General features: G+C 37.6%; 2 protein-coding genes across 2 annotated transcripts; both read left to right on the top strand.

Annotated features, from left to right (window-relative positions):
- The first annotated feature begins 3073 nt into the window (after positions 1–3073).
- On the top strand, positions 3074–6390 carry LOC116300227 (uncharacterized). The gene is made up of 2 exons (XM_031709051.2): positions 3074–3628; positions 5327–6390. The coding sequence occupies exons 1-2, from the start codon at positions 3314–3316 to the stop codon at positions 5735–5737; spliced, it is 726 nt and encodes a 241-aa protein (XP_031564911.1). The 5' UTR covers positions 3074–3313; the 3' UTR covers positions 5738–6390.
- Positions 6391–7543: 1153 nt separating this feature from the next.
- LOC116300244 (uncharacterized) lies at positions 7544–14030 on the top strand. The gene is made up of 7 exons (XM_031709068.1): positions 7544–7634; positions 8681–8781; positions 9265–9519; positions 10354–10583; positions 11484–11628; positions 11899–11948; positions 12752–14030. The coding sequence occupies exons 2-7, from the start codon at positions 8721–8723 to the stop codon at positions 12914–12916; spliced, it is 906 nt and encodes a 301-aa protein (XP_031564928.1). The 5' UTR covers positions 7544–7634; positions 8681–8720; the 3' UTR covers positions 12917–14030.
- The last annotated feature ends 1057 nt before the right edge of the window (positions 14031–15087 follow it).

The following is a 15087-nucleotide window of genomic DNA, read 5'->3' as shown; positions in this document are numbered from 1 at the left end:
CATTTCTGACCACGTGTCATTCTCGGCTTTAAAAATAATTTTTCCTTAAAGAATAGACCGTTTTCTCCGCAAGATTTCGTGCGCATCCAAATTTAAGGAACTTGACGGGCCACGATACCAGAGCACAAGTATTAACATGCATTGCTATAAAACCTTTTTCGATAAGAATTCATAAAATTGATTTTTCTCCTTCTAAATATAAAACTGTCTTCTCAATTTAATTTTACTGAATTTTCGCTTTTTTTGTGGCCCTTCAAGTTGAAATCGCACGCAACCTTGAGAATACGGTCCATTGTGTTACATGTAAACGAAGTGGTATCCATATTCATGTGTCTTTTCATGCACAACCATTAAACAAAGAAAGGATACTCTAGCGAGTGACACGTATAGTCTGAAAGGGAAAACATTGCGCTTAAACGGAAGAGATCTATTATGAGAGATTTAGTGAATGATAGTTAGGAACTATTTTATACCCATCTAAATATATTTACAAGACAAAGCCTACGTCTGTGTCCCCGGGTGAAAAACTTAGTGGCATCGACGTCGTGCGTAAACCAAACCAAAATACGAGCGTGATACACGCTAAATACGTCAATTATTGTGGTGTTTTTGTGGTTTGAGTGACCTGTTTGATATATCTTAAAGAATTAAAATGCACTCCCTACTAATACTGCCTGTAATATTGCGCGCAAACTAAAAAATACTCACAACTCACAACATCTCAGAGAATAAAGCTGAATGTGTTTGTAATAAAAGGTTGATATTCGGTTACAATTGCTTTCTTTCTTTTTCCTTTTTTTTTTTTTTTTTTTTTCTTCTTCTTCTTAAGTTTTAGTTTTTGGCCACCGGATGCATTAAAAAAAAATGGATGATTATCTAAACATTGTTGCATTAAATAAGTTTGATTTTTTCAAGATATTTTTCTCGAATTCATTTTGCCTTATTCATCTTGAGTGCCCACACATCATTTGCAACATTTTATCAATATTTACAAGATTTTTCTTTTTACGGCCCACGTTTGAAAAAAAAAAAAGAAAAGAAAAGAAAAATCTCGGCGATTATCATCAAGAACCGTTATGTACAGTACAGTATAGTATTGTCGAAGTATTATAAATATATATCAATGTCGTGGGAGATAGCTATCAGATCACACAGCGTAGTAATGCTCAGATTTAATGTGATCTATTGATAAATACTTAACGTTGAAACCTAAGATTATCAATAAAAAAGAGGAAGTTTTTACATAGCGCATTTCACATTGTCTCATTGCGCTTTACGTTTGTGACCAGTAGAGGACTTTACGGGCTGGACATTAAGGCACTATTATGAGCCCTATTGGTTGTTAGATATTGATTTAGCTGAGATTAAGTTGGGTGTCTAACATAAAGGATTATTTCAACACGTGAGTGGAGACAGTGATATGCTAATGATTCTGGATAGTTATCACTACCTGATCGAGATTGCCACACGCTAGCTGTTAGCACATTGCGTTTATCATGGAGTTAGAGACAAGGGTTTGAAAATAAATGCGGAAATCCTAAAATACATTTCTGCTGGGGAATTACGCAGCGGGAAGCGATGTGTTGGTGTGAGAAGATCGATGGGTCTGATAAGAGATAATTTACGTAGAAAGGAAGTATTTCTTATACATATACATCTTTCAACACAATAGGGATTAACATATGTTTTTAAAGATTTGATTTGTTTGGATTTTTTCCGAGAAAAATATGCTTGAAGAAGTCGGTTCCAGGCATCTCGTTGAAGGCTTCGTGTACAAGGAAGGAAAAAATGCAAGTCAGTTCAAATTTTTTCGTGTAGTCTGCGGTCAGTGTCACGGCGGGAAAGGTCACGCAATTGAATTTCTGACAACTCCCGTACGAATTATTCACGATTGTTATTCGTACGGGAGTCGGTTCAGCGAATATTTACCAACATTTTTCACTCCCGTAGGAATAAGTAGCGATTGTTATTCGTACGGGAGTCGGTTCAGCGAATATTTACCAAGTACATTTTTCACTCCCTTACGAATTATTCGCGATTGTTATCCGTACGGGAGTCAGTTCAGCGAATATTTGCCAACATTTTTAACTCCCGTACGATTTATTCGCGATTGTTATCCGTACGGGAGTGGGTTCAGGAGTCGGTTCCAGGTATCTCGTTGACGGCTTCGTGTACAAGGAAGGAAAAAATGCAAGTCAGATCAATTTTTTTCGTGTAGTCTGAGGTCAGTGTCACGGCGGGAAAGGTCACGCAATTGAATTTCTGACAACTCCCGTACGAATTATTCACGATTGTTATTCGTACGGGAGTAGGTTCAGCGAATATTTACCAACATTTTTCACTCCCGTACGAATTATTCGCGATTGTTATTCGTACGGGAGTAGGTTCAGCGAATATTTACCAACATTTTAAACTCCCGTACGAATTATTCGCGATTGTTATTCGTACGGGAGTAGGTTCAGCGAATATTTACCAACATTTTCCAATCCCGTACGATTTATTCGCGATTGTTATTCGTACAGGAGTCGGCTCAGAAGTCGGTTCCAGGCATCTCGTTGAAGGCTTCGTGTACAAGAAAGGAAAAAATGCAAGTCAAATCAATTTTTTTCGTGTAGTCTGAGGTCAGTGTCACGGCGGGAAATGTCACGCAATTGAATTTCTGACAACTCCCGTACGAATTATTCGCGATTGTTATTCGTACGGGAGTCGGTTCAGCAAATATTTGCCAGCATTTTTCACTCCCGTACGAATTATTCGCGATTGTCAGATCAATTTTTTTCGTTGAGGACGGCAATCAAAGTGAAACTGAAACGCTGGGGGTCATTGGAAATATGAGTATTCTGAAGCACATACTACACGAGCTAGTTTTTTGAAAAACACACACACACACAGAGTGAAAAGCGTAGTGCGCACGTGTATAAAAACAAACGTTCAAATAAATGATTCTAAAAATAGCATTAATGATTCTAAAAATAGAATCAAAGGGTGCTCATGATGGGGCCTGGGATTCCTTCTCTTAGTTCATTTTCTCTTGGTCATGGTCACGGCACGGTAACAAAAAAATTGATTCCAATAAAACCATCTGAATTAATCAGACATGTTGATCCAGCTCGCTCTCTTGATCAGGCCCCAGCCCCTTTCTATCTTCCCGGTCATTTTCATCTTCATTATGACGTCATATAATGAGTGAATTATTTTGCGCGGGTTGATAATTGTTACGTCATCACTGCTTGAAAATTTAGGGTAAACAAAACGATGTAGTTAAAAAGAAAAGATCATTTATATACAGATATCAATTGTTCTTCAAGATAAAATGGAATCTCTAAAGCAGAAAATGATAGAACTGCGAGATAGTTTAGAGACCTCGAACACACGTGCCGAACAAGCGAGATATAACCTTACTTTAACCCAAGATAGAATGGAAAATGCAGAAGAAAGAGCACAGTCGTTGAACCGGCGGCTCGAAATGACACAACTGCAGCTAGACAGGATCATGTTGAACTTGGAAGAAGCATCCCAAAAGGTGGAAAACACCAGTGCTATTTGTGCGAGAACACACGATGAAATACAGCAGTTAGTGGTAAAAGATGAAGAAACGATGCAGAAGGAAAATGAGCTAAAAGTCAAGGTTTGTGACTACAGAATCCTCGATAGTAATGGAAATTATTCATGCTGATAATATTATTGAAATAATATATACGGCTTAGAAAAGAAAAACGAGAAAAGAAAATATTATTTACAATTCCAACTTGATTTTCTCTCTTTCGTTTTAATAATAAGACAAAAAAGGAATATTCGCAACCGAAATATCTTGATTTTAAAATGAAGCCATTAGCTGTCAAAGTGGTCTAAAATGGACGAAAAAAATTAGTATATTTAAATATATTATTCTTTGTATTTCCACTTGTCGTGCTTGTAATGAAAGCAAAAATAAGTCGATTTGCAATAAATTGCTTTCGTGTTGAAAATATAATATGAATATTCTAGCCAGATAATCCAGCCTAATTGAAAAAGCCAATTTCATAAAAAAAGCTATATATATTAGCATTTGAACAAGCAAAACAATCAATATGCCTGAAATACTTGATAAATACACGCTTGTGAAACAAAAAATGATTATGTTTTTGGAGCTGTTTCGTTCTGCATTTTTTAAAAATGTTTTTACCAACCAGGACTAGAACATTGGCAATTTTATCATGATATTCAACGTTTGAGCTAGAGCTATGTTCGTCGGTTTTGGCATAATTGATCAAGTTACTCGTATATTGAGTATATTAAGAACTTACCCCAGCCATAACAGTGTGAATTGTTGACGTTCTATCGGCATATATCTTTACATTTATCACAATGTTTTGCATAAATTTATTTCGAAATGCATTTCTGAGTTAATGGAAAACATTCTAGACGATACTGAATTATTTGTTTTGAACTGTTGCAAAAGGCTTAGGTTTTTCCTTACGACTTCCTTTTTTTCAATTTCTCATTCTTTTCTATTTTTTAAATTTATGCAAAACATCGTTTTATTGAAAAATGGTTTCATATTTGTTCCAAAAACAAGAGAAATTTTTGCAGAAATTTAAACTAAAGATTTTTGGAATCTTTTATAACACTTTAACACTTTAACACTTTAAATTTTTGGGCTGCACATATTTTACCGCTCCACCCCTCTACTATATTCTATAGCAACTACAAATATTAATTAGTGCTACATTTATGTTAACTAGAGTACAAACACTATAAGTGTGTAACATAAATACCACTAAATACTGCTAAATTATGCGAATCCTATTGTTTTCTATTGTTTAATTAGCACTATTTACTACTTAATTGGACAGGTCTTGTTGATATGGGATTAATTAGGCAGCAATATAATTAATAGGTAATGGGATTTCATGCTCTCCAATCAAGAAATAATTAGACTCGAAAAATACCTCTGACTGCCAAATTGGACTCGCCCTACGGCCTCATCCAATTTTGGAAGTCCTCGGAATTTTCCTCGTCCAATTATTTCTTAATTGGACAGCATGGAGTCCTATTACATATACAAATAGTGCCAAGTGTTGCACACTTTTAGTGTTTGTACTCTACTATTTTTAATTACTCTTTTTTTAAACTGTTTCGCACAGTTTATTAGTCCTTCCGAGGTTGAGGAAAAGACTGGGTCGAGTTGGCATTACAGTGCATTGTGGGGCTGTTTTAGGAGACATATTTCCAAGATGGCGTCTAGTCTCGTCCCTTAAAACAGCCCCAATAAGCACTGCCCAGGAGTTTATTTTTTCCCTCAACTTCAGAATGGCTAATCTAATTCTTTTACTTTCCCGTGCAGTTGAAAGAGGCAAATAATTTCGAAACAGAGGCACAATTAGAATGCGAAGCAGCCAAAAGAAAACTCAAAGTCAACGAAATAAAGAAACTACAGGCTGACCAACGAATCGAAAAACTTGAAGACAAGGAGAGAAAAATCAATGAAAATCTAATAAGTTTGAATGCGCAACTAGAAAAAGCCAGTTTACGAGCCACGAGAATCAACAAGACGAATGAACTGGAAAATAGGATCTTGTCTTTGAAGAAAAAGTGTATGGAAGCCGACCTTCGACGCGAGGAAGCAGAGAGGAACGTGCAACGTCTTTTACACGAGCTTTCTGCTTTGGAAAACGAGTCTGAAATGATCGAGGCTTCAAAGAAGGAGGCTGAGGATGAACTGAGAATGGTTATGGATCACTTGAATACAGAATGAAAAATAATACAATTTGATGCATTCATTATATATTGATTGGAATACGTTTGTATAAAGGGCTTTACCTTGTTACATTGTATTTAAGACTGGATCAAAGGATTAAAGATGTTGTATGGAAAACTTCAAACTTTTATATTTTATTGAACCCTGAAACCACTTCTGGGCTGATCAAAGTCAGGACACTGCTAACTCACTGATCGAACCCTGAAACAACCTCTGGGCTGATCAAAGTCAGGGCATGGCTAACTCACAGATGGAACCCTGAAACAACCTCAGGGCCGATCTAAGTCAGGGCATGGCTAACTCACAGATTGAACCCTGAAACAACCTCTGGGCTGATCTAAGTCAGGGCATGGCTAACTCACAGATGGAACCCTGAAACGACCTCAGGGCCGATCTAAGTAAGGGCACTGCTAACTCACACTTGAGATGTAATTGGAATTTAGCGTGTTAGGTTTTGTCCTTCATGAGTAGTAAAATAGAGTCCGCTCCTACTAAAGTTATTTTCTAATCACACGTGTATCTAATAGTCCATTTGCACGCTTATACGAAAGGGGTGAGGGTACAAACAAACATGACTTGAACAGTTCAAAGTGATAATGCTTTCCAATTCATCCAGAATTTTTTCAATGAAATAAAAACAAAGAAAAATCTCTTGAGTTACATTTAATTGCAAATGTATAACTATATATTTCAGAAAATAGTTTGGAAACTAAGTGCAGATTAAAAGTTATATATCATGCGCTCAACAGTTATACACGTAAAGTCAGTAGTGAAGGGTCTAGTCTATGATATCTACGTTTTGCATTAAATATCTAGAACATTGAAAATTACTAAAACATTGAAAATTACCAGTAGTAGTACTAAATAGGACTGGTGCTGTTGACATAAACGTGCAGGTAGCGTTCAGTAGGGAAAAACTGATAAAATGTAAACCATTATCAAAAATTGCCCTGGATGGCAAAGGAAGACATACAAAAGAGATCCCAAATTCGATCGAGAAAAGACATCTGAGTATTCTTTTGTATTTTCCTCTTAGCTTTGGCATACATTCAAGATGCTATTATAAAAGGGACCTATATAGAATACTATAGAATCGTTGTCAGAAATTAGAGGGCCAACTTACTAATGACCATTTGATAATGCCAATAATAGATAATATGTAGATCAAATAATAGATATAATAGATCAAATGTGAAAATAAAAATAAATAAAAAAGAATATACCCCACTCTTCCAACAGAAAAATGCCATTTCTGCTTTCACAATCTTTCATTTACTACCAACGATACTAACGATAAAAATAGAGGATATATCTATCAGCTTAATGTCTATACATATTTTGATATTTTCGAATAAGGAAGTTTGAAATTCAACAACCAAGTATGAAAAATAGAACACTGAAATTCAGACATTTTTTTTTAAATATTAGCTAATTATCTCTATTAGCGGATAAACGAATTTAGTCATGACCAAATAATGATTGTTCTTGTTGTTTTGAACTGTGTCTTTTTGGTCTTGATGACTTTTGCTTCGGAAAAAATATCTTGAATGTCTGTGAGAAAAACAAGTCTTTTGAAAATAAGATTCGCAATAAAAAGTTCTGTCTATCAAAAACTATTGCTTTAAGATCAGTCGTATATATCCCAAATATGATCTGTCCTGTAAAATCACAGGCTAGGAAAGAGCAGAAATGCTATTTTTCACACAAATTATCTCAGCGACTTGAATTAGATGATTGCACTCGAAAGGAATTTTAACGGCAAATAACCCGGGTTTCTGATTGGCTAAGGCGGATAACAGTACCTGCGAAGAGCGCGCGCTTTGGCAAGGACAGAAACACACCTAATGACGTCATGTTTGGAAGGAAATAGCGATGGAGAATCGTTCTTTACCCGGTAAGTTTTTGAACACTTTTTGCTTGATTTTTGATCATTTTATAGCCAAATTTTGGTTTATGAAACGATGATTATAAAAGGAAAGATTAAGGGATTGTTCGTTGAATTGTTTTAGGTTGGAATTGTAGTTTTAGCATTCGTAGCTTGTACGTATTATTTTCTTTCGCTTCGATGAAGCCGACGAAAAAAATAGAGTCGATTCCTAAATGTACGATTATATAAATTTAAACTCAAACACTTTGTTATTTCATTTATTAAAGTTTGAAAAATTGGTCTGTGAAGGTTAAAGGTTGAGCTGTGCGAGTAATACATCCTTTGCTTTAGAAATATAGATTGAATTTATCAAAAATAATGATCGAAAGAGGAATGGAAAGTTACAATTCGCTGTTGATTGTCAAATTCAGTGAACCGCTACAATAGAAAAGACGAACAGCGTTCTAATCAAATAAGTTTTCAACGCAGGAGCAGGATATTTTGTAGAGATCAGATAATGCATCCAGAAAATCCGGATTCCGAAATTTCCAGTAGAGTTTCGGAATCCGAAATTTAAAAATGGGAATCAGTAATCGGCTCCTGAAATCCCGAATCCACGAGTCGACGCATATAGTACATCTTCTAATTGGTCAAATTTTGAGGAAAAACTTGGCTGGTGTGAGAAATGGAAGAGCAAGTATTCTTTGGAGAGCCAAGTATTTTCGTATAGAAAAATGACAACCTGATTTAGAGGCAGTAGGAAAGATAAATGGATATCCGAAAGAAAATGGTATTCGTTTTGTGGGCGTGCACACGGATTATCTGATTAAAACATCTCTCACTAGAATCTAGTATACAAATTAGCATGCTGTTGGCGTAGCTAGCGCCGTTCTGTTGGAAGACAAAGCAAGTAAAAATATTACATTAGCGCAAACAGTCTTCAATTCTCCGAGACCCAACTTTCTATGGTTGTCCTCCAAAGTAAGATTCATTTGGAATTGCACTGCGCAGGATCGACAGTGCGCGCACGGTTAGAGTAAAAATATTCAGATAGTTTTGTTCTGTTATTTCAGGTTGATTGACGGGTTTAAACCTCAGTGACAATAAAGCAAAATGGATCTTAAATTATTTGCAGTGTTAATTGCATCGGTGATTGGCCTGGCCTCAGCTGTGGGTAAGTAGTCAGATATAGTGCAGTTTTCGTATGACTGTGAAAAGCTCAGTGCCGTAAGCGTGCCGTGCCGTGATGCTTTCTACAATTTTATTTGGCTGATTTTTTCACGCGCAATGTGATTGGTCTGGCATTGCCGTGACCTTGGCGTGACCGTGTCCGCGCTGTGTTTATGCCGTGTTCCAGGTATTTGATTGGATGGATATCCCTTGTCGTGTCATGGCCGTGTTCGTACCGTGAATTTTTCACAGTCATACGACTGTTACTAAAGCTTAGCCTCGTATCAGTATCTAAACATTCACAAATACCAACGGTAAAGTAGAGAATGCACAACTTCAACAATACAAATGCTTTGAAATTCCACAGAACTTCACTGAAACACATAAACATTCTGCACAACATCAAGGCTAATCTCCAGCAACAGATAACTCGAAACTGGAGTATTTTGACGCGTCATTCATCCCTTGTCGTTTTTATTTTTTTCAGTGCGTTGGCCAACGGGCACATATGGCATACCCATGCCTGACGCAGGTTGTCCTGACGACGAAACCTTAAAGTGGAAGACGGGCTGGACCTACCATGACACTGAGGACGACAATAATCAGAACCAGCGGTCTGCCATTTTTCACATGCCTGGGAATTTCTCCAAACATGGCATCCAGCAAAAGTTTTGTATAAAAGACACACCCCAGGGGGGTAGTGAGTTTTGGCCCGAGGGAAAGTACTGTCTTTATAAAAAAGGTGAGAATAAAGGGCTGTTGGAGACTTCATCAATGTGCCGTGCCGTGTCCGAGGAAGTCCGCGTCCGAACTTTACTTGGATGATCTTTAAGCAGTTTTGCGCGTTACAATAGGCTTGGGGTGATGTCAATAGGCCGATCCCGGCTTTACTTCAGTGTCTACTCAACAAAACGAGGGTATAGCTCTCCCAATGAAATACAGAATGCCCGACCAACGAACTAAAATTCATAAGATGTTTTAGTAGTTATCGATTTTTTTCTTAATGTACCTTTAGAATGCATGGATTCTAAGACAGACATTTACTATTCTCAGCAATAAGTGTCTGTTCCATGCTGTATATCGAAAACACAATTTAGCTTGTGCGACGTAGCAACAGTAACTATGGAGGTAGAACAATGAATACGACGGGATCGGTGTATTTTCGTACCATGTGACGACCAAAGAAATCTGATCTTTTACAAACTGACTTAATTGGCCGATACCCAACTTATTAAATCCTTTGTATAAAAATAAAAATACTGATAGTTTGTAATCGTTATCAAGAGAATTAAAAGACAAAGACATAGCGGCCACGTTGGAGGTATTAACAAAGAAAACTAATGGGAAATAGTTTGTTAAATACCACCAACATGGCGACCATGACGTTACTTGCAAACCAACCATTCCCAAGAGAGTCGAGAGACAAAGACATGGCGGCCATGTTGGAGGTATTAACAAGGGAGGCTAATGAGGCATCATTTGTTAAATACCAGAAACAAGGCCATGATGATGCAACGTGCAAACGAGGAATATTTATAAGTAAATCCTAATGTTTCTCGTCTTGTTTCTATACCAGGCGTCTGCCCTACTAACATGAAAACAGGATATATAAGCTGGGACGACGAGCAGTCAGAACTGGACCTTAAAGACAAGCACGATGGTGCACTACCTGACGGAGATTATCCTGAAACACACACCAAGATTAACTATTGCTGTATGACCAAAGGCAATGTAAACAACCCTATCCAGCTGCCTGCACTCAAGCCATTTTATCTTCTATCTTATGGGTCTGCGCAGTGCCAAAAAGTAAGACTCCACCACGACTTAAATTGATCTATATTGGCTTTTCCGAGGTCGCGCGGAAAACTGGTAACGAGTAGTATGCGCGTTGATTCATACGACGCTATGGCCGAAGGCTTAGCAATTTATCTGGAAAAACAGACGGAAAACCAAAGATTAACACCTGTAAAAGAAAAAAAGATAATTGGCATCCCTTAAAAGACATGCCCATGATGCGCGCGTGCTATTCTTTAGACGTTTTCCGCGCAACCTCGGAAAGGAAAACAACCCGATAGCGTTTTTGGTCTTGCTTCAAAGCATGAATGACTAATATATTCTTTGGAAAGCATTCTCTGCGATGAGACAATCTCCGATGAGTCCTCTAACTTGGACACAATGCTTTCCCATTGCAAACCATGTTTCGTTCTCTTGAAGATAACATTAACATTTGTTTAAGTTGTATTATTCATATCTTCGTATGGCGACCGTTAAACAAAGAAATGATACTTTAGCGAATGATACGTGGTCTGAAATGGGAAAATAAATGTCGAGCAAATGCCGTTTTCTTGACTCTAAGATTATTCGTTTGAGTTGTATACATACCCATGTGCCTTCTCATACACCACCGTTAAACGAAGAAATGATACTCTAGCGAATGATACGTGGTTTAAAATGGGGAAAACATTACACACCATCTAAAGGTCACATATTAGCCAGTTCATAGTTTAAGAATCGTTTCCAGTGCGCATGCAATTTTATCCCGAATTTTTCATCTTTTTTAAGCTTCTTTTGTTCTTAATTAAACAAAAAGTGAGAATTTCGGGATAAAATCGCATGCGCACTAAAATGAATCTCAAACTATGAACCGGCATATTGCAATTTGAACTGTTGTCTCATTTTTTGCCTATTTTGTGCCCGTACATTAAGATTGCAGGTACTAGAGTGACAAGTGAATTCATCAAGTTTGATGATGACGATCAAGCCAACACTGACAAGGCATATGGGGCTCATCCTTATGGACCAAGCGAAGATCCATTCAACTTAAAAGTATACTACTGTTATTATGAACCAGGTAATGTAAATAACTACCACTTATGTACTCATCGAGTCACTCATTACATCGACGCAATCGCTAACTTACGGGGACATGCTCAAAAATTATTGGCTGCAAGAGCGTAATGCAAGGTGAGCCTCGAAGACAAGCGAGTCGAACTCGCCGCTCACATACCTGGAGTTTCTCCCTTACTCTTTGGTGGAGAGCCGCGAGGAGAAGCAAACTTTGAGAAAGTCAATACCTTGCACAGATTATTGCTCACAATTGCCTCTGGTTTTATAATAATAGGTCAAGAAAGTGAAGACGATTTGGGTACTGGTAAAGATGTGAAGAGTAAGGTACGAAAGAAATAGTAGAGAAGGAGGGGGGACATAACTGCATGGCATAAGACTGAAGCGCGTGATTACTTACTTCTACTTCTCATGATCAATAAAACCATTGTTTTGATTGGGCTGGGTTGTTACACGTCGAGACAAAAAACCAAAGTGACACAAGTTTCGGTCGTACAAGTAGAAAGCGGTTCTACTCGCGAAACTTGTGTCATGAACGCGTTTCAGACCTTGCGCCGTGTTAATTTCTTACGCCAGAAATTGCGTCGCGTTACACCCACGTGAAACTTGTTTCGCAACGCCGTTGCACACACGTTTAAGCTAAAACTTTCAACGCGTAATAGGGCCTGTATCGCAGGGACGTATAAGAAACACCGAGGACGCAAAGAAACCCTGGCAGTGAACATCCCTTAGTGGCTGGCCTCTACTAATGATCTATACTAATGAATTTTTGTAACAACTTAAAGGGGTTGATTCTTGGATGGGTATGGCATTAAGTATACTTATTTCAATAAAGTTAGTCACCAAAAACCTAGAAAGCTGTGATCGCTGAGAATCATGGGGAAATGTTTTATATCCAACAAGTAAAGCTTTTGACACAAACTGCAGCAGTTGAGGATGCTCAAAGGAGGTGAGACTGTAAGTGGTAAAAGATCTCAAGTCCATCAACAGTTATCAAGCGGTTGAAACATGTAAAATGTATCTACCCATAATCCTTGCCGGTCTCAGCTTTGTAGCTTTTCAGGTGACTAACTTTATTGAAATAAGTGTATATATCCCTGAACTAACACTGATAATGTTTGTCTTCACAGATACCTACAGGCAAGTCATCGTCTGGCCTTGCAGTCGCCATTGGTTGTGGGGTTGCTGGTGCAATTGTTGGTACTGCATCTATTGCTTTTGCAACCAAAAGAATCTTGGCCCATAAGGCACGAGCTGCATTTGATGCTATGGAACCTCAACCAGATGGTCCTTAGAGGACCAAGATGGACCAAGATGGACCCTAAGGGACCTATCGTATTTAATTATTATATCGTATTGACGCTAAGTAACTAAGAACGGAAGACAACAAACGAGACTTGTTAACTTATAGTCTAAGAACCTAATCTTCATGTAGACACAATACTTATATAGCTTTCAGGTTACTGCAAAGCCCTACAGTGCGCATGTTTTACAGCGCTCATCAATCACACACGCGAAATTGTGAAAACTTTTTTCGAGACATGATAGAGTTTTGGTGGACGCCAATCAAAGTGTTTTCCAGGATTGTCGGAAAACACAAAGCTTTTAAGGGCACGTGACTATGGAATGTCATGGAAACGCATTGATTGACGTCCTCCAAATCCTACTTCGTCATGATGGCAAATTGTACGATTTCACGCGTGTTTGAGAAGCGCTGTAAATCAGTTCCACTACAACCACAATGCTATTGGTAGAACTACTTAGAAGAAAAATAAGGAATGTTGAAGCAAATGTACAAATAATGATGAAATGTAAGTTAAATTTTGACATTGCAAAATGACCTCAGGTTTGATGTTTGTTTGTTTTGTAATTATTTGTTTGCGTTCAAGTGACTATTGATTTAGCAAATAAATCATCTAATTTGTAAATATATATGCTATACTAGAGTGATTTTCATAAACCCGTGAAACAAATTTTAGCTATTAACGTCTATTAACGCATATTAATGTGTAATAGCGATTATTATTGAGACAACTAAGTATTGCAGTGAAAGTTCATTGACTGTATTTTATTGCTTCGTTGTTTAAAGTCTAATGAGTAATAACTCGTACTAGATTGTATTGATGACTATTGCGTTGACATTTATTTCACGGGTTTATGAAAATCACTCTACTGATGACTGCGTTATGTGGTAATACTACCGTCACGAACACTGCTTTCTAGAGCCAGTTGTACTCAAACGACGTACAGTTTTATTCGTAAGAAATACTTCTCGACTCCTTTGGAGGTTCGTGTAATTTAACTATGATTTTTGAATATAGATAAGGCAGATGAATATAAATAATAATCGTAATTGTTCTACTCTAATTAGTTTACATTAGATAAACTAAAAATCAAGTTGTAAAGGAATTTTGTGATTTATGATTGAATGAACAGACAATAGGCCTTTGCGGCTTGTGCGTAATGCTTTCCCAATTCAGACCACGTGTCATTCCCTAGAGTATCATTTCATTGTTTAACGGTTGCGCATGAGAAGACACATGAATATGGATACGACTACAAAGAATTGTATCCTCAGGAGAATGACACGTGGTCTGAAATGGGAAAATATTACACCCAAGGTGAAAAGGTCTATTGAGACTATATGAGTCAACACTTGTTAGAAAGTAGTGTGATCACTGTCCGCCATGTTGAATGACAACTATGTCGACGTTACACGCACGTGTACACATCTCAATCCACTACGATAATATGCACTCGAAGGACACTTCCCTAATGTCATTTTCATAAAGATAGGATAGGTTCTATCGACACTTCATCCTCTCTCTCCCGAAATCCGCCCATGCAAGTAGGAATCATAAAGATCAGAAAAGGGCGTACTAGCCTTCACGTTTAACCGCTGACACAAATGTCTTCTGGCGAACACTGAGGACTAAATTTGACCGCTGACCTAAATAATATATAACGCTCTATTAGACTTAAGACTGCAATCCTTGGGTTTCAGTCACGTGACTTTCGAGCGTAATTTTACTTCCGGTAAATCAAGTGGTACTGGTCAAATAAACCGAGTCGGACGGAGCGGATGTGACATCATATGCAAGCTAAAAAAGTACAGGCTTTAGGCTAAAGGCTCAAATATTCTAAAGTGGAAAAAAACAACTTAAAATCTGATGGTCAGCTAAGAAGAGGCCACAATACTACGACGGGTTTCCTGTGGTAAAGCATTATTGCAGGTACCAGTCAACATGACATCTTCAGAAGCGAATTCAAATAAATAGGGAGGAATGAGGAAATAGTTATGCAGAAATATATGTATACCAAAAGCGCGAGAAAAAATGAAGTCAAACCAACTAAAACCCGTGACCAAGGGGTTGCTCTGTTGCTATACCAAGGTATCAAGAAAAATGAAGAATGAGGAGTTATAGATGTTGTAAAAGATGGTTTTCTAGATACAAACGAATATGAA

Source organism: Actinia tenebrosa, unplaced genomic scaffold (assembly GCF_029948245.1).
Source record: "Actinia tenebrosa isolate PJP-AT-01 unplaced genomic scaffold, QUT_ActTen_1.0 PGA_scaffold16__25_contigs__length_10494907, whole genome shotgun sequence".
Taxonomy (NCBI): domain Eukaryota; kingdom Metazoa; phylum Cnidaria; class Anthozoa; order Actiniaria; family Actiniidae; genus Actinia; species Actinia tenebrosa.
This window is presented reverse-complemented; position numbering and strand designations above follow the sequence as displayed.